This window comes from Peromyscus eremicus, chromosome 4 (assembly GCF_949786415.1).
Source record: "Peromyscus eremicus chromosome 4, PerEre_H2_v1, whole genome shotgun sequence".
Taxonomy (NCBI): Eukaryota; Metazoa; Chordata; class Mammalia; order Rodentia; family Cricetidae; genus Peromyscus; species Peromyscus eremicus.
This window is the reverse complement of record NC_081419.1, coordinates 127893597-127920438: the sequence shown is the minus strand read 5'-3', so window position 1 is coordinate 127920438 and position 26842 is coordinate 127893597. Positions and strand designations below refer to the sequence as shown.

The following is a 26842-nucleotide window of genomic DNA, read 5'->3' as shown; positions in this document are numbered from 1 at the left end:
ACAAATGTTCCCACCAGACCCTGTGAATGGGACATTCCTGGATAAAGGCTCTCTGCGGATTTGAGGGTTTTGAGGTGACATCATTCAGGATGTCACCTCCGATGTCAATGACAAGCATCTTTATAACAGATGAGAGAAAACAGTGGTGGCATTGATGTCTGTACACAGAGCTGGCAATGGGGCCAGGGAGGGCCAAGGGCCGCCCAGAGTCCCCAGGAGGGACCCTCCCCACAACCTAGGACACCACCACCTCAACTTCAGATCATATAAGGCCTCTTCAACTACAAAGGAATACATCTCCACTGTTCAAAGCCAGTTTGAACTGCGAGGCAGTGAGTCTGCGCAGCCTGAGGAGACAGACCCAGCCCCTTGCCTCCACAGGAAGGGGCCTGATGCTTCCAGACAGCCTGAAACTGCCTTTGCACTGTACCCTGGTGCCTCAGACGGATGAGGACCTGACTCTAGTGCCACTCCCCTAGTCATTTCCCCATGAGGAGCTGAGCAGGTGTGTGTGCAGCTCAGAACTGCCCAGCACAGGCACCACCAGGGGCCTGCTCTGGACTCCACTGGGGAAGGACAGGAAAGTCCCCATGGGGCTCTGTCTGTTTCTACTGTCGGATGGAGCCCGAGCTTTCTCCTCACATACCCACCCCCACCCAGATCAGTGGGCATGGATGTCTGTCCTCTGCTGGCTTGGCTGGGAAATGAAGCCAGGAAGCTTATCTTTCTGCTGTGACTCCAGCTCGGGCCTGCCTTCACCTGACCTGCTTAACCATCCTGCCTCCCAGGAGAGACAGGGCTGCTCCCTGCTGTGAGACACACCAGGCCAGAACATCGGGGCTCAGGTGCCGGTTCTGCTTCCCCTACTGTCCTAAGAGCTGTTCTGTGGCATGCAGCCCCACTGTGTTCAGGTCAGGTGAGTGGGTTAATCTTGACCCGATCACTCCTCCTCACAGACTATTTTTCATCTGAACAATGATGAACATGATCATGGCCCCTAAGGATCATGTGAGAATGCCCTCCACATCATGCTAGGCACCCAGGTAGTGCCTAGCATAGGCTGGCTGTTGTTGAAGAGAGTTTAGAGGCCAGTAACGGGGTGGGGTGGGGGGTGGGGTGGGGTGGGGGGTGAAGTGGTTTGTACAGGACAACCGCCGCCGTGTGACTGCAGGCTGTCAGTTGGGACTGAGCCCTGGTCTCTCCACAGGACACCAAATCCTCTGCGTGACTCAGCCTGGCCACTGTCCCCAGAGCTTGGCCCAGGGTGGCCAAGAGTGATCTGCACACGCACATGCATGCGCACATACACACACACACACACACACACACACACACACACACACACGGAGAGTAAGGGAATATCTGTGAACGCCATCTGGATTTATAACCAATGTGATAGTTGAAGTGAGAATCTGCCTTACAGGAACATAAACCAGGTCATTAACACAGCCAGGAGTGGGGGTGAAGGTCAAGTGTATTGGTGACAGTAACGTCACCCAACCTTTCACACTTCTGCAGAGGCCCTGTGCGGAATCCAGAGTCAGAGCTGCAGTCCCCGGCCCCTCCCTTGACTCTGTGGCAGGCAAAATAGATGCACTGTTTTATGTCATGAAGATATTATTTGTCTAAATGATCCTGTTACCAAAACCTCCTGTCCCAGTCCAGCTGTCCCCTTTAATTAGTTCAGTTAGTAGCAGAGTGCTGCTCACAGAGCACGAGAATATCACGGCTGTGGCTCTCACAGAACCTGTGGTCTGGAAGGAGAGATAGGCATTGAAGAAGAAAATATACAGTTTCTACAGTGATGAGCAAGCCAGGCCAGGACATATGAGTGGAGAGTTCGCAAAATACAGAATACAGCTAAGAGCCAAGCTGAAAGGCCTAGTCCTGGCTGGTGTGCACACCCATGTTCCCGTGTGTACACATGTACATGCGTGTGCAGGTTGGGGTCTACTTTGGGTGTCATTTCTCAAGAGCCTTCTATGGTGAATTTTGATATAGGGTCTCTCTCTGGAATCTGGGGCTGAGTGAGCCCAGAGATCTTCCTGTCTCAGGGCCCAGGGCTTTTTACGTGGATCCTGGGGATCGAACTAGGTCTTCAGGCATGTGTGGGAAGCACTTTACTGAGTGAGACTCCCTCGCTCCGCCTAGCTCTGAAGGACAAGTGTCTGGTGGTGCTACAAGCCGCAAGAATATACAAAGTAGGATTTCAGCTGATTGTGACAAAGCTAATAATACCTGGAAGAAGCCAAGGGCCTTCCAGAGGTCAAGCTGAGGCTCAAGGAGCCTTGGTGAGATTTGGCTTTTGATTATCAGCCGTTTCCTGCTGTGAGTTTCTTGTGTGCTGTTGTAGCTTTTCCATCATTTATTGGGCACCATTTCCCCTCTACTAATATTTAGATAACCTTGTGCACCGACAGCTATGCACAGCCAGAACCCCAGTTCAAGCCTCCCTGTAATTATCGTCATTAGCAGCATCCGGCCAGGTCCATCCCCAGACAGAGTTAAGTACCTTATCAGAGATACCTCTGTACTCTCTAAGAACAGACTTAAGCATCCAGGCTATCTGTTTGAGAAGACCTGGCGGATGTGCCAATTAAGCTTAACTTCCTCCTTTCCCAAACCTTACCCCTAGTTCCAGATCTCCCTTTAACTATCAACAGAGGCATCTAGCTGTATACAGGTTGCCTAGCGACCAAGCACACTTTCCCCCACCCTGCAGAAAAACAGCAGATAGCTTGAACAGATAGGAGCCACAGGAAAAAAGGCAGTTTTATTTACTCCCACTGACCTAGCAACTTATAGATTCTTAATATTTTCTACCAATCACGTTTAAGGTTATAGCTGAGCATATAAGATCCCTCTTCTTAGATATTACCCAAATTTAGCCTTTAGTTAATTCATTAGTCACTTCCCTTTTGGGTTGCAAATGATAATTAACAACTACTGCCCCATTATATGATTCTTATCACCCCTCCATTTGACCCTGGAAGCCTGGTGGTTACTGCCGGAGGAAAATTCTTACCTACCTTTATGACCCTGTAGAATTCAAGCCTGGTGACCTTGCTCGACCAGGGGATTGCTATTGCTTGGGTTTATAACTGAACTCCTGAGAGACTTGGAGAGGACAGAGAGATGGAGAACGGAGAGGGATAAGAAAGATTTTGACCAGAGAATACATGTGGACGAGATGGAAGATGAGGAAGAGTCAGATGGGGAAGTACTAGCTGGGTAAGAACAAGACCAAAAGGACCTAGATGAGGCAGAATTAAGACAGAGAATTAAGATAGAACTTAGAGGGAGCGGCAGATGAATATGGAGAGAAATCAGGCAAGAAAGGAGCTAGGCATTGCGCCGGGCGGTGGTGGCGCACGCCTTTAATCCCAGCACTCGGGAGGCAGAGCCAGGCGGATCTCTGTGAGTTCGAGGCCAGCCTGGGCTACCAAGCGAGTTCCAGGAAAGGCGCAAAGCTACACAGAGAAACCCTGTCTCGAAAAACCAAAAAAAAAAAAAAAAAAAAGAAAGGAGCTAGGCACGAGAACAGAACTGAAGCTGTGTATATGTGGATGTTATGCCAGAGGAACTAAAGCAAGTGGACTATGGAGCTCGGTGTGCTGAGATTCTATTTCCTGAAAACAGTCCTCGCTGTTCGTACTTCTCTCCTGAGCCCCTGGGATGTATAATATTAAGACTGGTCCCTCTAATATTATACAAGATGGTGGAAAGTGACAAGGCCTTGACTGGATGCTAAAACGCCCCCGACTGCCTATCAGAGACCTGTGTACAGGGGTCAGACGGAGAGCAGGAGGTGGTAGAGGTCATGGCTGGCGAAGATGGCAGTGGGCGGGGCGGGTTAAGTATCATAGTTACTCAATCCTCGCAGTTACACAGGCCTCACCATGCAACACTCACCTTTAATTAAGACTCACTCTCTCAAAATGCTTGTTTTGGATTGGTTTTTCTTGTGTATATTGTTTGGAGACAAGGTCTCACATACCCCAGACCTGGAACTCACACTTGCTCTGCTTCTGAAGACAGCCTTGAACTTCTGTTCTTGCCTCTACCTCCCAAGTGCTGAGTTTATAAATGTGTGTCATCATGCCCAGCTACAATACCAGATTGCTTTTTTTCTTTTTTTCTTTTTTTGAGACATCGGCTCATGTAGCCCAAGCTGGCCTCGAACTTGCTATGTATCCGAGGATGATCTTGAACTCCTGAACTTCCTGGCAAAGCATGAGCCACCACCCAGTTTGTTTAGGTTTTTTGAGGCAGGATCTCACACTGTTATGGAGCCCAAGCTAGCAGAACTTTCTAGGTAGCTCCAGCACCCCTCTTCCGGGCCTCCACGAAGGACCCCTGCAAAATACGCCAGGGAAAGCAAGTCCTGTGATCACCACTACTGTCGCAATGGCCTGTCTGTCCCTCTGAGGTTCTCTTACTCACCAGCCTCTGGTAGGAGGAGAGCACATCACACATCTTTCCCTCAACTGTTAGGGGAATCTCTGAGACAGCAGGCAACGATGAGGGTGTGAGGGTGCGATTAGAAGAGGGGTGTAAGGAGAGGAGACCCCCCAGTGACACACACCCTCCTCCCGTGGTCAGCGCGGGAGGAGCCCAGAGCTGCTTCACTGCCTAGGAGATGGCGCCACCTGCAGGCCGCCGGGAGCGCTGCTGCCCTCACGCCCGACGCTCCTCCTCGGATGGACCACACATCACACCGCTGCGTCCCAGCGACTCCCCAAAGGTCTGTGGATCTAGTAGTTTGGAAGTGTTCCTTGGACGTGCTTAGTGTACATCCGCCCCGAGTCTGACTTGAGTTAACCCTGAACAAGACCTTGGGGAAGGAGGGGGGAGAGGGGAGAGGGGAGAGGGAGAGAGGAGAAGGAAGAAGGAGAAAGAGAGTGTGTGTGTGTAGGGGGAGTGAGGAGGAGAGACATACAGAGAGATACAGAGAGACAGAGAGAGGCAGGTCTGCCTGAAACCTGGAAGCTGTGACCACGGCCAAGGAAGACTTAGAGCAGCTATTTTCAACCTGTGGGTCGGGAACCCCTTTCACAGGGCTCACATAAGACCATCAGAGAGCACAGATATTTACATTACAATTCACAACAGTAGCAAAATTACAGTTATGGAGTAGCAACGAAATAACTTTCGGCTGGGGGTCACCACAGCATGAGGAACTGTATTCAAGGGTCTCAGCCTTAGGAAGGTTGAGAACCACTGATTTAGAGGAAGAATGACAGCTGTTTTTCTCTTCTAAAAGAGAAGATCTTGTTGTGTTATCCATGCTGGCCTGAAACTCACAATTCCCAGGTCTCTGTCTCCCAAGTGCAGGGATTACAGGTAAAAGCCACCATGTTTGAGCATGATGATCAGGTGGACAGCAGGAAGACCAGGGAGGCAGCTGCAGAAGCTTCCAGGGAGAAGAGAAATGATGCCCCTGGTGATGCCCCTGCCCACGATTGACAGTGGAGCGGGGAAGAAGGCAGATTTCAGAGGCAAATCCTTTCACTCCTTTGGAATACAGGAAGAAAGTGCTACACGTTTTTATTATGCCTATTTCTTGTGTGTCTGCCTTTAAAAGCTTCAGGCAGTTACCTGTGTGTTGCTATACAATCTAGCACAGCAGTGTATATAGAATTTATAAATACAGAATATGGTAGATATTCAAAAATAATCTTTTGATACAGGTTTAGGGGCCAGATGAATTAATTCATACTTGGAACTTACTGAACTGTGGGGGACCAGCCCCCACTTTTACGACCAGGGTACTCTTGAGCAGGGAGAAGTGAGGAATATTTAGATAGAAAGAGATACCTAGATGACGAGAGGAAAGACAGAAACATAGGATAGCCTCGGGAGGGACTGGGTTAAAATCCACCAGCCCAGAACTTTATTCAAAAGGGCTTTTTACAACAATGCCAAGGGAGGGGCAAAAGACCTCTCCCTTGCTAGATACAGCCAAGTGTAGACCCTTCCAAACACCTGGTACTCAGGCCTATGGCCCAGCCATCCTCTTATACGGTCCTACTGGGTAAAGCAACTAGGAAATCTAGATGAGCTTCAACACTGAACATGATGTAAAAAGCTGGGTGTGTAGCTCAGTGGTAGAGTATTTACCTAGCATGGGCAAGACCATGGGTTCCAGAGCCCAGGAAAACACACACACACACACACACACACACACACACACACACACACACACATTTCAGGGTGGCTTTTTGTATAGCAATAGAGAAGCAAACCAGCTTCATTATGTACCTTGGTGGCTTTGCCCACTCTTTCTGTGAAGGAGCCAAGTGTCCCCAGAGGGCCATCCAAGTTGAAGAGGGAAGAACCAAACATCAGTGTCTGGGGAGAAAAGAGAAAAGATCTAAAAGAGAAAAAATCTAAGATCGAGGGAGGGGCCTGGCCTTGGGGTCCCCATCTTATCAGTCATTATGGAAGGACACTGGACTACTGCATGGCTCTGATCCCACTCTTCATTCCAGGATTCTCTAGATGATTCTGGCTTCTGTGGCTTTTGGCTCTCAGCAGCAAGCAGACATGAGAGGCAGCCCTCATTTCTGAGACTTTGGACCCCAGCACTGGGTCACATTCAGGTGTGGCACCTTCTGAGACAGGTATATGCCTCTGTGAACCTGCCCCTGCCTCACCATGGTGACAGTGGAGGGCATGAGGAGGGAGGTTGGTTTTGTGCCTCCTTGCTCAATGCCCTCTGACCTTAGGCAAATCTCCTTAACTCTTCTGTGCCAGGGCTTGCCCAGCTGTACAACAGGCAAACGGTTCTGAGATGATCTTCGGGGGTTGGCTGAAATGGTGGCTGTGTGTGTTCTGAGTTCACCGCTCCTGCTGAGCTGTTGTTCCTGCTGAAACTGAAGCATTCGGGCCTGTGGTGCTCTGAGCCAGAGAACACACTTCTGCCAAGAAAAGGACCGGCAAGGCCAGGACGCAACCTGGCAGGCAGGCAGGAAGCTGGTTTTGTTAGGTGGACATATTGAAGACATATTGAAGGAGCCCTGCATGGGCAGAAGGGCTGAGACCATGTCTTAGTGCTGGCTGAGGCTTGGAACACCCTGGTGCCTCAGTTTCTTCATCTATAATTCATTTCATAAATATTTACTGCAAGTCTATTGACTCCGCCATCACTCAGAAGTGGGGCAGCTGACCTCTGCTCATGCTTCAAGGTGGGGCTTCCTGTCTTCACCATCCCCGCCCCTCAGTCCTCCTCAGTCCTCCACTCTGGCTAATGGTGCTCCTTCCTACCAGCGCTCCTGGAAAGGCTGGCGGGGGTGGGGGGGTGGGGGTGGGGGTGGGGAGGCGCGTGGGGGTGGGGGGGGTGGGGGGGTGGGGTGTTCTTTCCAATGTGTTTCATCACACTGATTACTCAGAGCCTGGAGGCGAAGAGAAAGAGGAGTAATGGCGACAACCTTTCTCAATCTCCTATCAAACCAAATTTTCATAAGAGATGGCAGAGAGACACTCAGAATACATTTGTACGCTGGCAGTGGTGGCTCACGCCTTTAATCCCAGTACTTGAGAGGCAGAGGCAGGCGGATCTCTGAGTTCGAGATTAGCCTGGTCTACAGAGAGATTTCCCAGGACAGCCAGGGCTACACAGAGAAACCCTGTCTCTAAATAAAGAAACAAAAATGTATTTGTAGGGTTGGGCTTAGAGTGGGCAAGGTGCTGGGTTCTGGTCTCAGCAGAAACACACACACATGAGAGAGAGAGGGGGGGAGGGAGGGAGGGAGAGAGAGAGAGAGAGAGAGAGAGAGAGAGAGAGAGAGAGAGAGAGAGAGAGAGAGAAGGAAGAGAAGAGGGCTGTGTCCAGGAGTGGGAGGCCAAGGCCAAGGGACTAGAACTCCCGTTCCAGGAATTCTGGGTAACAGTAACTGGGAGATAAGCGTGGAGCTAGGTCACAGAGTGACCACATGCTTTCCTGAGGATTTAAGCCTGCTGGCTTTAAGTATAGGCCCCGATAGTTACCAAGAACTTTGCTAAACTGAAGTCTCAGATCCCTCACCTTGTTCTGGGGCTCCAGTTTTTGATAGGGTCTCACTCTGTAGCCCTGGCTAGCCTGGAACCCTATAGACAAGGGTGGCCTGGCTCCAGCTGGCAGGTCCCTCCACCTCATAAGAGTAAACGCTCAGCTATTCTCTCTTTTAAAGAGAGAATCTGGAGATGATTGAGGGATTTGCAAAAGTGTCTTGATTCCAGCTACTTTTAGGGGCTGGGAAGACAGCTTAGGAGTTAAGAGCACTGGCTGCTCTTCCAGAGGACCCAGGTTTGATTCCCAGCACTCCCTTATAACCCACAACCTTCTGTGACTCCAGTTCCAGGGGATCTGACACCTTCCTTTGCCTTTCTCAGGCACCAGGCACATACAGTGTACAGACATACACGTAAGCAAAACACTCGTACACATAAAATAACCTTTAAAACATTTTAAATCCATATTAGCCATGTGGTTGATTTTTGGTGTCTGCATGGTGGACCCTGATGCCACCGCCTGCCCAGCAACCAGCTGCTTCCTCCTGGTAACAGAAGCTCAGTTTTGTCTACGCAGCCCAGGCAGGCTGGGCTTGAACTCAGAAATCCACCTATCTCTGCCTCCTAGGGCTGAGATAAAAGACATGTGCCACTCTGCCCCAGCTTCTCTAGGCTCGGACTGGGCAGACTGTAAGATACTCTGGGACTGGAAAGGCCATCTGGGGGGGGGGGGGCGGGCGCATCCTTGTAGACTGTTGCATACATCATATCTCCCAGACTCCCTTGCAGTAGGAACCAGCCATGTAACAGTCATGGCCCATAGAAATAGTCTGTGTGTAATCTTATGGGATCTGTTAACACAGGCAGAGGTGAAAGCAAGGCCAGATGTGGATCCTCGAATTGTTTGCTCTGGGAGTGGCCAGATGTGGATCCTCCCATTGTTCGCTCTGGGAGTGGAGTGTGACCCAGGGACCAGAGGTAGTAATCTAAGAAAAACACCCACATGCCTAGGCAGAACCGGAGGCAAAGCACTTTGGTTGTTTTTAGACAACGTCAGTCTCTCTATGTAGCTCTGGCTGTCCTAGAACTACCTATTATAGATCAGGCTGGCCTTGGACTCATAGAGATCCTCCTGCCTCCGTCTCCTGAGTATACCACACCTGGCTGTTTTGGTTGTATTTTGAGTCAGTCTCACTACTACACACAACAAATTAGCCTTGAACTTGTGATCCTTCCAACTTCAGCCTCCTTGGTGCTGGAATTGGTTGTGTTCCATCAGACCGGCAAGAGTGTTGTTCTTGAGAACGTGGTTGAGCCACTGCTTCAAACCTAGAACCTCAATACTGCCAAGACTTCCTGTCCTGAGACCTGCCTGCAAATACCAAGGGCATGGGCTCTTTTGTACACACTCCCAGTGCCTGCACACAGTAGGTGCTCAAAAAAAAACTTGAATAAATTTAAAGTGTCATGTCTGTGTGTTGGTTGAGTCTTCTGTTGCTTGTATCCAAGGAATCTGGCATGGTTATGTCTCACCAGGCCTGAGAACTTCCTAAGGACAGAAAGGGGTCTGGGCACTGGTAAGTCCTGTGCCCCACAGACCCAGGCACAAGGTGTATGTTTTGTAGAAATGAGCAGCGATTTCTTGGAGAGGCCGAGACACTGCCCTGGACTGGTCTCTGTGCCTGTTAGAGATGGGGGGGTGGATCTGGAAGCCCTACTCACTCAGTCCTACAGTGAGAAGTCCAAGGCAGCTGGTAAGACTCAAGAAGGGCCACTCTGGCCTTCCCACACCAAAGGATGCCTGGGAGCCACACTACAGTTGGCTGTGTGCTACCATTAAATTCTTCATGAGGTGTATAGAACTTGTGACATTAGCCAAATCCGATCTCTCCCAAGCCAGGAATTTTCAACCCAGTCATCAAGTCCCAATTCTGAGTGTGGCAGCCATGAGGGTAAGGAGCAGGGCATGAACAGCGTCACATAAACAAAGGAGAACATGAACCCAGGGAGCTATGGGGTTTGAATGAGGATGTCCCCCATCAGCTCCTATGTTTGAATGCTTGGTCCCTAGTTGGTGGAACTGTTTAGGGAAAGACCAGGAGGTGGCCTTGGAGGAAGTACGCCACTGGGGGGTGGGCTCTCAGGTTTCAAGCCCATGCCAGGCCCAGTCTCTCTCTGCCGCCAACTTGTGGATAAGATGTGAGCTCTAGCTACTGCTCCCGCACAGTGGCTGTCTGCTGCCACGCTCCCTGCCTGCAGGTCATGGTCTCACTCTCTGAAACTGTCAGCAAGCCCCCAGCAAATGTTTAAAAGTTGCCGTGTGTCTCTTCACAGCAAATGTAGCAATGTCAAAGACAGGAACACAGGCAGCTTGCTCTGGGCACACTGTGAGTGTGACAGTATTCCATTGTGGACTCGGATTGGTTTTTATCTCAGGAGGTTGAGAAGCTAGGGCAGTGGGGGTGACTTCTCAGTCCTGAGACAAGATGCAGAGGAACAAATGTGGAGATCCACTTGCCCGGAGGAGAGGTCAAAGCATCCATCAGTCTCTAAAGAGGAAGGTGCTGAGTGGAAGGGTTGGGCCAGAGCCCCCCAGACCGGCAGACCAGAGTGCCCTCAGTCCTCCCTCACTCTGCAAACTTCCCTACCATGGGAACGCACCTCCTGCCCGGGGCTTGTCATGACGGCACCATGGTTCCCACCAGGCAGAGGCTCCCACTGGCACTGCCCAGGTACTGGCAGGCAAGAAGATTCTGGGGCTACACAAGAACCAACTCACTGAGAGTGGACCCAGAGGTAAGAGCGGGCCACAGCTGAGTGGCCTCCAGGAGCTCGAGGTCTCTAGGAAGGGCTGCTCTTCACAAGCCCTTCATGTTTCCCCAGGTGACCCCAGACCAGGGCTGGCCTGGAGAGGGTTGACTCCCAAGGGAGGTGAACGATTGACTGAACACAACAGCAAGTGTGAAAATTAAATCGAGATATTTAATAGACAGTGCAAACCATAATTTCATCTGAATATAAATGTATGCACATGTTTCCAATGAGTTATCTATCCATTATCACAAACAGCATGAGGACCTTAGAGCTATGTTAGAAAACTGGATAGCTGGAATTCAATTCTAACAATCTTATTTGCTCTCAAGAGAATACATCCGTTTCAGATCCGTCTCACAAACTCCAGGAGACCAGGGGAGCAGGAGTGACAGGGTCAGGGAGGTAAACACGGGCTGGTACACAGGTGACAGACAGAGACACAGCTCTTGAGGAAACCAAAACCAGATGTGCTATGACGGCTGAGGACAAGGGGAAGCCTATCTATGGCTTTTGAAAAACGACTTTTCTGCCAGTACCATACGCATCTTACAGAGATGTGGGACAAGTCAGCTGACTTAAGGACACAGGCTACAGTTCCGGATCGTTTCAACTGCAAGTGGCCGACCCTTTCCACGGAGGATTCAGCAGTGGAGTTAGCGTAGTCCAGAAGCTCAATGTTGGATTTGCAAATACAGTTTATTTTACAGAAATTCAACATTATAAACAGCAGGCACCTCCCTCCCGCCCACCCCTCCCCCCGCCCGCCCCTGGGCACAGACCATGCTATGCGAGAGTGGGCAGTGATGCGGCTACTGCTTTGGGTGAGAGCTGAGCGATGGAGGCTGCCTGCACCGCGTCCTGCCTGCCCTGCGCACGCACGCACGCGCCTGCCCGTCGCACAGGCCACCAGAGTCTGTCCGGGCCCAGCCTATGCTGGACCAGTTACATGGATCCGGCCCAGTTCTCCAATTCCTTCATGTCGTCGTCTTCCTCTTCCTTCTTCTTGACTGTGGAGACAGAAAGGGCGATTTCTGAAGGCTGGCTGGGAGCTGGGGCTGTGCTCCATTGCATCTGCACACAGCCCTATCCTGCAGCTGGCTGAGGCCTACAGCGCGCTGCTCTTGGGCCCACAGGCTGCCGCCCAAATTCAGGAAACCAGGCACACCGCTACTCCCCTCAGCCCCCGTAGGGGCAGCCACACCAGGAGGGGCTGTCTTACACTGAGAGTCCGTCCCGCAGTCCTGAAGCACCCAGGGTTGGGGAGAGAGGCAAGACCATCCCTCCAAGAGATGCAATCCTTGCCAAGCTGACCCCATTTGGAGTTGCTGGAGCCATGCTTTGCTGGCTGCCTCTGACTGCCCCTGACTAGCGAGGGGCCTCTCTTAACCGTGGCAGAGGGAGAGGGTCACACCCTGTTCACACCCTGCTGGCAGGCCCTTGTCTCCACTCCACGTGGGCAGTTCTGCCTTTTTAGGAGCTCTGTGTGGAGCACTCGGGAGAGGAAGAAGGAGAAGATGCAGACAAGGAAGTGATGGTTTACAAACAGGCCAACAAACCAGCCCAGCCGGTTCCTTCCCGAGCGCACAGAGGGCAGGGTCCTAGATGGAGCAAGACTTAAGTTCTCACACCTCTGCACAGTGCCTAGAACTTTCCCCTTTGGGTGGTAAGAAAAACCATTCTAGAACAGAAGCTGTTAGTTCCCACTCCCAACCCCACGGGGGACATGTAGCAATGTCTGGAGACACTGTAGTTGATACAACTTGTGTGGCAGCAGCGGCTGCTCATCCGGTGGGGAGAAGTCAGGGGTTATGCTATAAGACAGCCCCACTGCCCCCAGAATTATCTGGCCACGTCAGCAGTGCTGAGGTTTGGTTAATCCTGTCCTGCAAATGACACCAGCATCATAGTCATCACAACACTCCCTCTTTGGCTCAGAACCCAAACCGAAGTCAACTGACCATGAGATCACCCCCTTCTCATGGTGCCAGGGTGTGTCCCAACTGTGGGCATACTCACCGGGTTTGGACGGTAGGGCTACAGAGGGGACATTTGGTAGCGGGACTGTTTCGGGCCCACTGATCTCCAGCAAATTCTTGTCTAGCTCCTCCTGTTCAAGTTCCTCCAACTCTGCCAAGAGCTCGTCCTGCAAAAGTTAGTGTGGTGAGACCCTCCCTGCAGTCATTCCTCCCCTTGATGCCCAGTGACCCTTCTGAGGAGGTCACAGGTGCATGTATGCATCTGGGGTCCCACCTATGAGCTTCTTAGGAAGAAGGACTGTATCTTTTCATTCCTTTGCAGGGGGAAGTACTGGGAACTGAACCCAAGACCGTGCATATGCTAGGCAAGTGCTCTACCACCCAGACTCTTTTTCACCTTTGTAAGGGTTTGAGACAGGTTCTGGTGTTGCCCTCTATGGTCCAGGCTTCTTGCTCTCCTGCCCCGACTCCCGAGTTGCTAGGTTACAAGCCTGCACCATCAACACTGTTGCTTTTGCTCTTTTGAGATTTGATTTTAAGTGTAGGCGTGTTTTGTCTGCATTTGTGTCTGTGCACCATGTGCACGCAACGCCCCCAACAGAAGGCATCAGATCCCCTAGGACTGGAGTTACAGACTGTTGCTAGCTGCCAAGTGAGTGCTCACACCCTCTTCTGGACCTCCAGGAGAACAAGGCGTGCAAGTGGTGCACAGATATACATGCAAGCAAACACTCTTAAATATAAAATCAAAATGATCTTTTCTTTCTTTTTCTTCTCTTTTTTTGAGACAGGGTCTCATTGTTACTCTGGCTGTCCTGGAACTCTATGTAGACCAGGCTGGCTTCTGCCTTTTGAGTGTGGGGATTAAAGGCATATGCCACTATGCCAACCATGAAATACATTTTAAAAGTTAAAAAAAAAAATCCAGAATCCAAGGAGGTGCACACTATGCCTGTTGACATCCAAGCCTCAAGCTTGCCACTGAGAGACTCGCGTGATCTTCAAGAAACCACTCACCTCATCAAACTCTTCCCCAAAGCCTACAGGTTTGGAAATAGCTGTGGAAATCTCCTCTGCAAGTTCCTGCTGGTCAGCAATGTCCTGCATTAACTCGTCCACTTTATCAATGTCCCTTGAAGTGAAATGAACAGGTTATCACGTTAGCGAAGACCAGCCTGAGCCTGGAGCAGAGACCCTGCTGCATGGCCTCTGCTTCTCCGCACTCAGTAGCTCTCCTTCAGGAAGCTGCCTGTTATTACTGCCTTCCTCCTTCCCTTCGAAAGTGAGTCACGAGCTGGCGAGAAAGCTCAGCCAGTGAGGTACTCGTGCAAGCCTGGTGACCAGGGCTCTTGCCCCGGAACCCAGAGGTCTTGCCCCGGAACCCAGAGCTCTTGTCCCGAACCCACACAGAGGTGGAAGGAAAGAGCTGACTCCAGAGTTGTCCCGACTCCCACATGCACCAGGCATGGGCACACACACTCAAAATAAATGTCAAATTGACAATCACAGAATCAAGCAGACATCATTTAGTCCAACACCGAAGGAAATCAGGCTTAGCACCGGGTGGAATCAAGCCTCCCCCATTTATAAACAGATTTATAAACCGATTTGAGACCACAGGACTTAACTCCTGTGCCAAGACCTCTTCTTCAAGCCCCAGGCAACTCTAAACAGGAGGAGGTAAAAATCACAAACCACAGAACACAGCCATGCCCTTCCCTACTCAAACACCTATGAGGTCCCAAAGGAAAGGTACATGCGTGTGTTTTATACACTGTGTGTCACACAGTTAGTTATTCAGGATGGTCTAACTGTGTACTTCAAAACATACATGCTATCCGTTGTGCTAAATGTCTGGGAAAGCAGAAATGAAGGGATTTGGATTTCACCTGAACGGCACACTCCCACACCTCATGCAAGGGAGGGCAATGTTCCTGCATCTCTTGTCTCTGGAGCAAAGAGTGGCAAATTTTTCCAGCCCACTAATAAATATTTCAACGTGGTTTGCATAGACTGTTAACACTCAGCAGAGCAGCTCCAGACAGTGTGTAAATGAAGGGCACGGCTGCTGTACAATGCAGGCCAGGCTGCATCCTGCCAGCCCTGAGGAGCTGGAACATGGCTGAGCAGCCAAAGCAGCAAGGGCTCCAAGTACCCGGGTGCCAGCTGAGGTGCCAGGGACTACAACAACTGAGTGTTTTCATGGAAAGACCCTGCTCTTTACAACCGGAACCAGGCTGAGTATCTAGTTCTCAGGCGACTGGCACAGAACCGTCCCCAGGGAGGGAAGGACCGCTGAGGGCAGAGCGAGGGCAGCCATAGCCTGAGGGCAGGGAGAGGCAAACAGGTCCCTCACAGCAGACCTAAGGACAAACTCAAAGACCCTGTAGGAAGCGCACATACGAGGGCCAATCCCATCCCCGCTCAGCACAGGCAGCTTCATCTCCGGGACAGTCTGATGAACAGAGGCGGCTGAGAGGACCTTCTAAGGACTGTCCCAACTTGGAACTAAGCCTATCTCGATAACCTGGCACCCGGCAAAGCAAGAGCAAGAAAACCACTTCTCTTTCTGCTCCCGAGCTCTCGTGGAACAGGCAGCAGGCCACCGTCCACTCAGAAACTCCAAAGAGGGAGTCAACCACAACCAGACCACGGCCTCAGCAACATCCTCCCTCCAGATGTCCCCTCCCCAGCAGTGGCACGCACATGTTGTCGTGGGCAGCCTTCATGGCCTTGGCGGCATAGCCCATGTTCTTGAGCACCTCTGTGTTGGTGTTGGCATTCTCCAGGGCCTCCCGCTGGAACTCGATGGTTGACAGGGTGCCATCGATCTGTGCCAGCTGCTTCTCATACCTCTTCTTGCGCTTCAGAGCCTGCAGGGCCGCTGGAAGGAAGAAAGCAGACTTGAGTGTGCCTGGCATGGCGTGATGTCAGAGAGGACTCGGAACCCTTCTCCCAAGTGTACTGCATGTACCTCAGCTTGCCCCCTCTGTAAGAGGGCTACTAACGTCTCCCAGGAGCACATTCAGTTTTCTAAGAAAAGGCACAAAGTTCACACACCTTACAATGCAGACAGGGAAGATGCACACAAACACAGTTTAAATTCTCTGGCAACCCCATCTGCTGCAAAAATCAAAGTATGGACAGGCTCCTAGAGTAAGAATGCATTCTGGGATCAAACTGCAGCTCACAGACACAGGTGAGTGGCTCAGCTTCCCTGCTAGGTTCACTGTGAGGAGTAAATGGGCTAACACACAGAACAGCCTAGCATATTAGCAAAGCAGATAGCGCGCGCGCGCGCGCGCACACACACACACACACACACACACACACACACACACACACACACACACACACACAAAGACCCTGCCGGCTCTAATTACTATAAAGCACCATTCTGGTGCCATTTCACACCAAATAAAGGACAAAAATAAATAATAAATGACTGTAGCAAATACTAGATCAGTTTGGTTAAAATGCTATGTCCCACAAAGCCAACAGTTCTGCAAATTGTTATGCTTCTGAAAGTACAGTGGGAACAGAGGACAGCATAAAGATGTTTCTGGCTCTCCAAGCCAGTACTTTCTGTCTGGAAATTAACTGAACAAAACCAGAGAGCCCCATGCCTACTGATGGCTAGTACAGCACTCTCTGTAACAGAAACCACATAAACACAACTGAAGACGGGTTCCTGCCATGAACAAATCTGGAGTTTAACCATTTGGTCAAATCAATGGTATTTGCTCTCTTAGCTCTCAGCCTGTGTAGAGACAGATCATTTTGTCAATTGATGTTCCAGTCAAGGCAAGCATTTCAATAAGACCAATCTGTGGCAAAGCTAGGACCAAACTACATCTCCCCACTCAAATGCGGGCTCCTTCCCCTTACATTCTCAGAAAGGTAGCCCAGCAGGCTTAGGCAGAAGGAACAGCTGGACTGGGCTGGGTTGGGTCAGGGAAGCTGCACGTACATGCACTCATGCATGCATGCTCCTTCATCCAGGAGGTGTGTACCAGTTCTATCCCCAAAAGGTGCAGGTCACAATCACCTCCACTACAGAGGTAGTTTCTTTGTAAGTTAACACATTCCTTCCACTTCAATTGTCTACCCTACAACATGTCCACAGGGTATATATGAATACCCAACACAAAACTGTAAAGTTACTTAAAACACTGTAAAATTACCTTTTTGTTTTGTTTTGTTTTGTTTTTTTCCTTTGGTAACTCAATTGTGTACTTCTCCACGGAGAACTCTGTAGATGACAGCATTGTGCCCAATGTCTGATGGTTGAAGACACCTGACTATTAGCCTAGGCATCTGTTCTAAGAACTACTTGCCAATAACAATGGTTTGGCCTCAAAATAATTAGGTCTTTTGGTTTTTTGAGACAGAGTTTCTCTGTGTAGCTCTGGCTGTCCTGGAACTCTCTCTGTAGACCAGGCTGTCCTCGAACTCAGAGATCCACCTGACTTCTCTTCCCAAGTGCTGGGATTAAAGGCGTGTACCATCATACCCAGCATAAGTAGGTCTTTGAAAGGGAACATTTAAACTGGTTAGGGCTGGGGACACAGTTCAATCCTAGGTTCAACCCCCAGCACCGCAGAAAAGCCAAATCCCCCAGCCAGAGGAAGAGGATAAAGGCTCTCAACCTGCAGTCACGACCCCATTGAGGGTCTCTTATCAGATATTTACCTTACAATTCAGAACAGTAGCAAAGTTACAGTTATGAAGTAGCAGTGAAAACGATTTTATGGTTGGGGTCACCACATGTGGTATTAAATACATGCTGTATTAAAGGATCACAGCATTAGAAGGTTGAAAACCACTGGACAAGACAACCTCAAACAGACGAGAAGAGCGATGTACTGGCCCTCACTGAAGCTTGAAAAGCCACTGAATCTGCTGACTTAGATCTGGTCCTGAAGCACCAAAAGGGCAGACCCAGCCCCCTTGTTGAACTTGTATGTGCATGCTGTGGAAGGCTCTCACATCAGCAACCCTGCAAGGTTTCAGCAGATGAGGAAACGAGGTTCAGAGTGGTCCTACTACTCAGCCAGGATCTCCAGGCAGTAATCCCAGAGGACTTAAACCTGGTGCGGAATCCAAAGCCAGTGCTGTGCTGTTCTGTTAGCAGGCTCTCTCTCGCCCTGGAGGGAGTCACCAGCCCAGCAAGAAGTGGCCAAGAAGAATAAATCCAACCACTTTTCTTAAAAAGTTTTCATGGCTCTCTAGCCCACACTACAGCCTCCTACCTTCAGGGTCCTGCAGATGCAAGAGATGATCGGATTTTCTCCATAAGCCTAGTCTGGGAACCCTAGCACCCGGCTGGAACAGCCACCCTCAACAACCATGACAGCAAGCAGGACAACCAAGTTATCCAGGTCTGGGGCTACTTCACTTGTGACAGAAACTTAATACCCCCACCCCAATCATCCAGTGACTTCAGGCCTTCATTCAGACCTTCTCAGGCAAGGCCCTCCATCTCCCAAGTGCTCCTTCCTCAGACTCCCCTGCTCCTTCTAGCCATTCCAACCTCCCAGGGCTCAACTGAGAACAGAACCTGTCTACAAAAGAGTCAGAAATGTAGCTCCATGGCTGAGTACCTGTTTAATCTCTAGTACCAAGGGACAGACAGACAGACGGACACACGTACACACACATTCTCTCTCTCTCTCTCTCTCTCTCTCTCTCTCTCTCTCTCTCTCTCTCTCACACACACACACACACACACACACACACACACACCTACAGAGTACTCTGGAGTCTAAAAGGCTGTTTGTGTGGCAGTCACTTAATTATGTCACTCAATCCTCTAGCACTCTGTCGTAGCACAGAAACTCCAGATCACAGCCTAACATGGAGACTTGGAGGCCGTAAAGGGAAAACATTCTTCTACGAGGTCATTGGCTGTTATGTGGGAGAGGACAGCTCGGCCACTCCCAGCTCTTGTCCCCTGCTCCCCACCAGCACAAACTCAAAAGTGACTGCAATTGACGCCTGGACAGTTCTCAAGAAAGAGTAAGGTGAAGGCATATCAGCCTTCCTTCTTTTTTTTTTTTTTTTTTTTTGGTTTTTCGAGACAGGGTTTCTCTGTGTAGCTTTGCACCTTTCCTGGAACTCACTTGGTAGTACAGGCTGGCCTCGAACTCACAAAGATCCGTCTGCCTCTGCCTCCTGAATGCTGGGATTAAAGGCGTGCGCCACCACCGCCTGACAGCCTTCCTTCTTAATGTGCTGAGATTATCAATTTACAGAGCTGACTATGTAGCTGACAATGCCCGAGTTACAACTAAATTATTATTATTGTTTTGTTTTTGTTTTTGGAGACAGGGTTTCTCTGTGTAACAGCTTTAACTTGCTTTGTAGACCAGGCTGGTCTCGAACTCACAGAGATCCACTTGCCTCTGCCTCTTGAGTGCTGGGGTTAAAGGCATGAGCCACCACTGCTTGACTAAAACTAAAGTTATTATTTCCCTACTGACACCATTAAAACCACTTTATCTTTTTCTCTAGTACATTTTTCTGGTTAGCAGTGAATCCTAGTATGCCAAATCTTAAATTTTCCTGATTATCCATCTCTACTTCTAAAATCCCCCCAAATCCCAGGCATGATAGCACACCACTTTAACCCCAGTACTTGGGAGGCAAAGGCAAGTGAATCTCTCCAAGTTCAAAGCCAGCCTGGTCTACAAAGAGTTCTAGACCAACCAGAGCTACATGAGGAGACCCTGTCTTAAAACCAATCAAACAACTAAATTTAAATATATATGCTGGGTGGTAATAGTGCATGTCTTTAATCCCAGCACTCGGGAGGCAGAAGCAGGCAGATCTCCAAGTTCAAAGCCAGGCCAGCCTGGTCTTCAGAATGAGTTCCAGGACAGCCAGGGCTATACAGAGAAACCTTGTCTCAAAAAAACAAAACAAAAAATAAATTATATATGTTTAGACATATATAATTATACAAACACACACACACACAAACTAAAAGCCCCCAAGAATAATGACTTGGAAGCAAATGCCAATACACCAGGAAGTAAGGAAGCAAGCCCCAGTGAATGAAATGATGATTACTATCCGTCTTTTAAGACCAACATCTAACACATGGACTGGTATGCAGTTAGTTAATATACGCCAAGTTGAATCTTTAACTCCATGTGTTTTCATATACAAATGATCCCATCCTAGCACTTAAGGTAGCTATGTAAGGAGTACTGTATGCAATTTTTATTTTTTATTTACAATGGGTTTATCAGTGTAACCAGAGGAGTATATGTTCTATATAGGAGTCTTCAGGTGGGTACACTCCCTGCCTCTCCCTGCCTTTTTCTTGGTTCATACAATAGCTCCTTTTGCAAACCCCTCACTGTAAGGTAAGCATGCAGAAGCTAGGTAAAGGTCCCCAGAAAATACCCTGTTCTCCAGGATCTCCCTCCTGCTGCGGGCATATAAAGTTCATACCAGAAAGCAGTGGATTCCCCAGGCTGGTGTCTGTCAGGGACTACGTATGGGTTTTTTTCCTCCTACCTCATATTTAACCTGTATTTTTCAACTACCTGACCACTCTAAAAAGAAAGAGTACACTCTGAGAAAACCCCAAAATATGCTTCACAAGTAAAGTAACCCTGAGAAGTGCCATTTGCTGACATCCGGCCCCCAAGAACGTGTGTGAACACAGGTATCCCAGCCCTTCACTTCCTGCTCCTGTACTTTCAAATGTGGGGCACTGCATTGGAGGATAACTCAGGGGACAGGTGCTCCCATGGGCCAAGTGACACATTTCTTTCTCAACACTGTCCAAGTAAAACTCCCTTCTTCCCACCTGGATATCTACTTGGGGTGGGAGTTTGAAACAAGGCCTTTCTTATGCTATAGTTCAGGCTGGTTTGGAATTCACTGTAGTCCAGGTTGGCCCTGAACTCTCAGCAATCACCCTGCCTCAGCCTCCCAGGTGCTAGGATTAAGCTACGAGTCACTGTACTCAGCTCTAACCAGATTTCTTTCTTCTTTCCCCCTTGTCCCCTCCCCCAACCCCGGAGCTGAGGACCGAACCCAGGGCCTTGCACTTGCTAGGCAAACGCTCTACCACTGAGCTAAATCCCCAGCCCCATCTAACCAGATTTCTAACCAGACTTGTTTTCCTAAGTAGCTAAAGTCCACAGAGCCCAAATCCAGTAGTTACATAAATAAATGCAAACTGGCTCACAAGGACTTGCCAACCTTCTCAAATTCTGGACGGTTATGGTAAAGAAAGAGCTTCGAGGCCAAGGAACAGCTGTTCGTCAAAGCCAAATCTTCAAAGAGGAAGCATCCAAAGAAACCCATCTTCAGCCACAGAACTCAGTGCCTTTTGTAAACACACTGGCTTTAACAGCAGAAATTTAACCCTGCTAACAGAAGTTTAAGAGGTTGTTTTTAGAAGAGAAAAAGTCTGTGAAATCTCCATATTTAATTATGCCTTTGCCAGTTCCAAGAGAGTAATTACAGCAGCAATTACAGAATCTAATAACCAGCTTTATTGGCTCTGAAAGCTGAAGCAAAAGCAACTGCAACCATGTTGACATAAACACCAGTCTCCAGACAGTTGCTTCATTAGCCCTCCTAACAGCTATTTAGACAGCGTGCAGGAGACACCCCAAGAAGCAGAGCAACTAGTAGGGAAGACATTCACAAACACTGGACCCCTTCTACAAGGCATCAACAACAGAGGCCATGTCAGTTCAGCACCACTAGGGAGGACTTCCTTTCTTCTAGGCCAAGGTCAACTAGATTCTCCTGGAAGAAGAGAGGTCTAAGTGCTGCAATCAGCCCCACATTCAGTATAGATGACAACAGCCCAAACCACCTCAACGGACTTGAAGAAAGCATGCCCACGCACTCCCTATGTACACGGAGAGCCCAGGAGCCAACTCTCACACAAGTAGATGGCAGTGTCTGAAGTTCTTCCAAGAGCCATGATCTACAACTGAATTACCCATCAGAAGTGAAGACGGGGTGGGGTGAGGGTCTGTGTACTTCCTTCCCAATCAGCATATACCACACAAACACCAGCACAGTCCAGAAGATATTTCCCAAAAAAGACAACACTGTGCCTCCAGCATTAATGGGACTATAAAGACCCCTCAGTGGCTTGGGCATGCACGGTAGGACCACAACAGGCAGAGAGCCAAAGGTAGCTGAGAGGCTTGATTCACCTGCCTCTAGCCCTCTTTCAAGGGCTCTTGCCTCACTCTGCTGTGAATGAAGATTTTTGGAGAACCATGAGCTAGGAGACTAGAACTAGGCATCAAGCCACTGATCACTTGCTGAAAGCAGGCTAGGGGCTCATCTGTCATCAGTCCTATGTATGAGAGCAAGACAAGACACAAAGACAAAATCCCAGTTAACCAAAGTCAAAGGCGATCTTCTGCAGGAGCAGCTATCAGCCAGAAGAGGGGTTGGATCCCCTGGAGCAGAGCCTGAGCCACCCAATGTAAGTTCTGGAAACTGAGCTCTAGGTCCTCTGCAAGAGCAGCATGCTCAACTGTGGAACCATCTCTTCAGCTCCTCTCTTTCATTCCTAAACTCTACCCCTTGCAAATCTTGTTTAAGATTTTGTGCTGACCCATGGAAGAACTGAAAAATGACACTGTGTGTTCTCCTAAGTCCTCAGAAGAAAAAGAGGCCAGACACAGTGGCTCACATCTGTAATTCTATGCCAGTCTGGGCAACAGAATAAGGCCCTGTTTTAAGAAAACAAAACAGGAAAAAAAACAAAAAAAAAGTGTTGACAACTGACCCAGGTCAAAGGTATTTTCTCTGAGTAGGTGCTGTGATTTTACCTACAGTACCAGAAGGCTGGGTTAGGGTGGAGTTTTCATTTTCCTACCCTGTAAAAAGGCAGCAGGAGCAGCTTGGGCTTTAGAGTAAACACAAAGCTCTTTGGGAACCAGGTCCAGTGAGATGGATCAGCAGGTAAGGACACTTGCCAGCAAACATGATGATCTGACGTAGATCCCCCAGGATCCACACGGTGGAAGGAGAGATAACGTTTCCTACAAGTTGTTCTGTGATCTGCTCGCGCCCCCCCCCCCCACCTCTAAATAAATGTTATAACATTTTTTTTAAGTTCTCAGAAGCAAAAACGCACCTCTAAAGTCCAAACAGGTTGCTTTGTCTTAGGATCCCCTGAGGACCAGCCAGCCTCACTCTGAAACAGCCTTGGAATGATACCCCAACATCACTGTACTTACTCCCACACAGCTGGGGAGTCCAGGTCAAAAGCACAGACACATTTTTCCAAGCAGCATCATTCTCGCGATGTGTCTCCCTGCTCCCTAATTTGCTCTCCGTGGCCTGGAGCAAATGCACTCCATTTAGAGATGGTAAAATAAGTACTTGTGTATGACCAGGAAATGGGAGTCCGAAACCCTGCTGACTTCATCAGCAGACACACAGGGAGTACACAGGCAGTACAGTACTCTCGGCAGAGGAAGATTCTAGAGAAAAGGACTCTTATCTGTGCAACACAGACAAAGAAGAAAGAAATAAGCCCCACAATAACAACCTCACAGAATGCTGAGCCACCCAGAGGCACTGAGACAGCACATAGTGTGTTCTATGTACAACTGGATGAGACACCTGCATGGTCCAGCACACTTAGGATCTGCTGGGTTACAGCATGTTATAACCGTGGCTTGGGAAGTCCAGCTCTACCATTATCACCCTGAGCCAATTTCATAATTGTGACAGTACCAATCTCAAGAGGTTATCGTGCTGGTCAAAATGAAGTATGATGTGACATGCTGAGCACAGAGTCTGATACACAGTAAGTGCTCAGAAAATGTCTGCCACTGCGAAAATTCTGGACAGAGCCTATTTTAACAGGAAAATATAATCATCAGTCCCAAGATTAATAAAAAAGACCCAACAAAGCAAAATAAACAGTGTGCATGTGCACACACAGACATATACACATCAACATCTGCAAAACACAGCATAGGGCCGGCAGTGGTGGCACAGGCTTTTGATCCCAGCACTCGGGAGGCAGAGGCAGGCAATCTTTGAGTTTGAGGCCAGCCTGGTCTACAGAGCGAGATCCGGGACAGGCACCAAAACTACACAGAGAAACCACACTTCTCAATGTTAATTCCTTCAATTCTGACACCTCAGGGCCTGGTGGTTTCATTATTAAGGCACAGTGAGCCTGGCCATCCCATGACTACACCACAAGGGAGGTAGTGGAGACTTTAGTAAGAGGGAGCTGTTCCAGACTGTGATAAGGAATGGCCTGAGACACAAGAGAGGAGAGACGAAGGGAAATCACCCACGAGGGAGAGAGTTCAGGGGCCAATGTGGCCGACACGACTCATAAGAGGGAATGGCTTCCCCTTGGCTCTGCTACATCAGGGTTCTGCCTGGGTAGGAAGAGGTGGGGATTCTTGTTGTTTTTGTGTTAGGGCCATGTATGTGCTAGACAAGCACTCTCCACTGACCCTGACCCCAAGGGGGTTCACTTCCCAGACACAGCAGCAACCAGAAAGTAGCCATGGTGATAACTCAGACCAGGACAGGGACCTCAGGAAAGAGGTAGGCCTATCACTGGCTATTGAGGATCTACCCAAAGCCAAGGTCCTTTTCTGCTTATCAGCCAGGCTGAATTCCACTTGAACAGCTCTCAGAAGTTCAAACTCAGAACCAGGCTAGCCCACACATAGGTCCTAGCTATTTTGTGTCTTTATTAAAATTTGTTTTAATTAAAATGTGGGCCTTAGCCACATGTGGTGATACAAGGCTATAATCCTAGCACTCATGAGGCTGAAGCAGGAAGATTTTGAGTTGGAGGCTGGTGTAGACTTCAAAAGTGAGATCCAGTCTCAAGGAAGGAAAACAAATTCATAAAAACAAATAAATGCTTAGTATGGCAGCACACACCTACAATCCCTGCACTTGGGAGGACCAGAAGTTCAAGGCTACCCTCAGCTACACAGTAGGCTTAACACCAGCCTGGGTTATATGACTCTGTCTCAAAAAATAAAAGTAAAATAAAAAACAGACAAAAGGTCTTTACATTTATTTTTTATATTATATTTTACCCCCAAATCTACATTTGGGGCTTATTCTGCAAATGCTAAGTAGCAGCCAGCAGCCCTCTGATGTGTCTACCTACCTTTCTATTTCTCTGTCTCTGATGGTTTTGAGACGAGACTTCACTATGTGGCCCAGCTTGGCCTTGAATTCTTGATCCTCCTTGCCTTACAGCCTTTTACACAGTGGGATTACATATGTACATTATTCATGGCCAGCTTTAGAAGAGGCATGGTGTACTTTTCTGGTCACCATAGAGCATACGACAGCCCCTCTGCTACCTGACAGTGCTGGACATCCAGTTTACCTCTGGGGGAAACCAACAGGAATTATCCTGATATACGGGCTTGTCTTCAGCAGTGCAGGCTATGTCCCACTGAAAACAAGCTCAACACCTTGCCTGAGGTCACAGCATTGAAGCTAACAGACAAGAATCTAGGTAGGCGTGTTCTGAATGGACAGCACTCTCTCTACTCTCTGAGAGAAGACACTTGGGTCCCAACAGCACCTGCAACACACACCCCATGTCTGTATATGGAATCTAACTCTAACTGTGTCATCACCAAATGAGGTCACAAGTAAGACCCCCTCACATCTCATAGCCTCGGCCTCCCCAGGAAAGGCATGGGAGTGGAGAACAGACATTTCCCTTTAGTCTCCCTCCAACTTTACAACATGGGAGCTCACAGAATTTGAGATTTGCACTATCAAGTCAAACAAACACAAAGGTAAAACTCTCCTGATGGACATGTATCATCCTGAAGTGCAATTAACACCTACACACACCACTTCCTGAGTATGTCATATATCACGTTTACTCTGTGTGGGGTATTTATTAGCAGCCTCTCAAAAAGATCAGAGACTCCTGCTGGCCTCTGAACTCAGCTACTCCAGCTGGGCAGAGGAAGTCAGCCCCCAGATTTAATGCTGGCCATAAATGTCACTCGGGAAGAATTAAAGCCAGATCCCTCCTGCCATCTCCTTACACTTCTAACACTACCACCCTCTTGAAATCCCTCTGCTGGGGGCACTCACTCTGGCAGGCTCCCCTGCCCCACAGCCATCTCTTGCTTTGTTTTCGCCCCCGCCCCTGTGCTGGTAACTGAACCCAATACCTCACACAGAAACACATGTTCCAGCACCAGGCTATACCTCCAACCCCAGCCTTTTCTTCTTCAGTTTAAGAGGGTTTCAAATGGCCAATAACTACCTGGAACTCCAGTGTTGCTGGGTCCTAACGGCTCCCTGGGGGAGGGGGACAAAAAAGCACAGAGTCAACAGCACAGACACGGGAGTCAGGTGAAAGGCAAACAGTAGATTTGTTTATTCAGCAATGAGGAGAGCCTTATATACCCGCCTCCCAGCACGCAGGCTGCTTCCTGAGTCAGTGACACTGCGCGGTTGCCCCCATTGGCTGGGCACAATCATAATTCCTGACAGTGTCTATTGCTAGGCCCTCAGGAACACTCCAGGTTGGCTCATCTCTCGGCCTCATAGGCCTTATCTTCCTACACTGCCACTCCAGGTCATCCTCCTGCTTAACCCCTGAGTGCTGGGATTACAGCCACATGTACACCCCACTGTGAGGATTTTTAAAATAAGACCACAAAATGGAGTCCAGACTGGCCTTCCTCAGACTTCTCAGTACTGGCATTACTCATTTGTATCACCATGCTCAGCCATAACTAGCAGATCTTAAAAGGATAAACAGTTCCCAAGGAAAAAACTCTATAAGAATACAGAAATAATAGTATCCAACAAGGAAAAATTTACATTTGAGATTCAACCAAAAGTTTCTAATCATAAGAAAAGGGAATAGGGATAACCATAATGCAAAGAAAAAAATTCAACTGTTACAAAGTAACACAGTATGAACACAGATGTTAGAATTAGAAGAGACTTTTGTTTTGAGATTTTTATTTCTGATTTGTTTTATTTTTATGTATTTATGTATGTGTTTGAGTGTGTGTGTGTGTGCACGCGCCCGCAGAGGTCAG

The 26842-nt window shown here is 49.0% G+C and overlaps 1 protein-coding gene across 1 annotated transcript in view; it reads right to left on the bottom strand.

Moving 5' to 3' along the window:
- Nucleotides 1-11571: 11571 nt before the first annotated feature.
- Chmp4b (charged multivesicular body protein 4B) overlaps nt 11572-26842 on the bottom strand; it is a 44311-nt gene continuing 29040 nt past the window's right edge. The window contains exons 2-5 of the mRNA XM_059261694.1: nt 15489-15666; nt 13800-13914; nt 12823-12949; nt 11572-11813 (exon numbers count right to left, since the gene is read on the bottom strand). Coding sequence (XP_059117677.1) covers nt 11749-11813; nt 12823-12949; nt 13800-13914; nt 15489-15666 — 485 coding nt within the window. The 3' untranslated portion in view covers nt 11572-11748. The remainder of the gene's footprint in view (nt 11814-12822; nt 12950-13799; nt 13915-15488; nt 15667-26842) is intronic.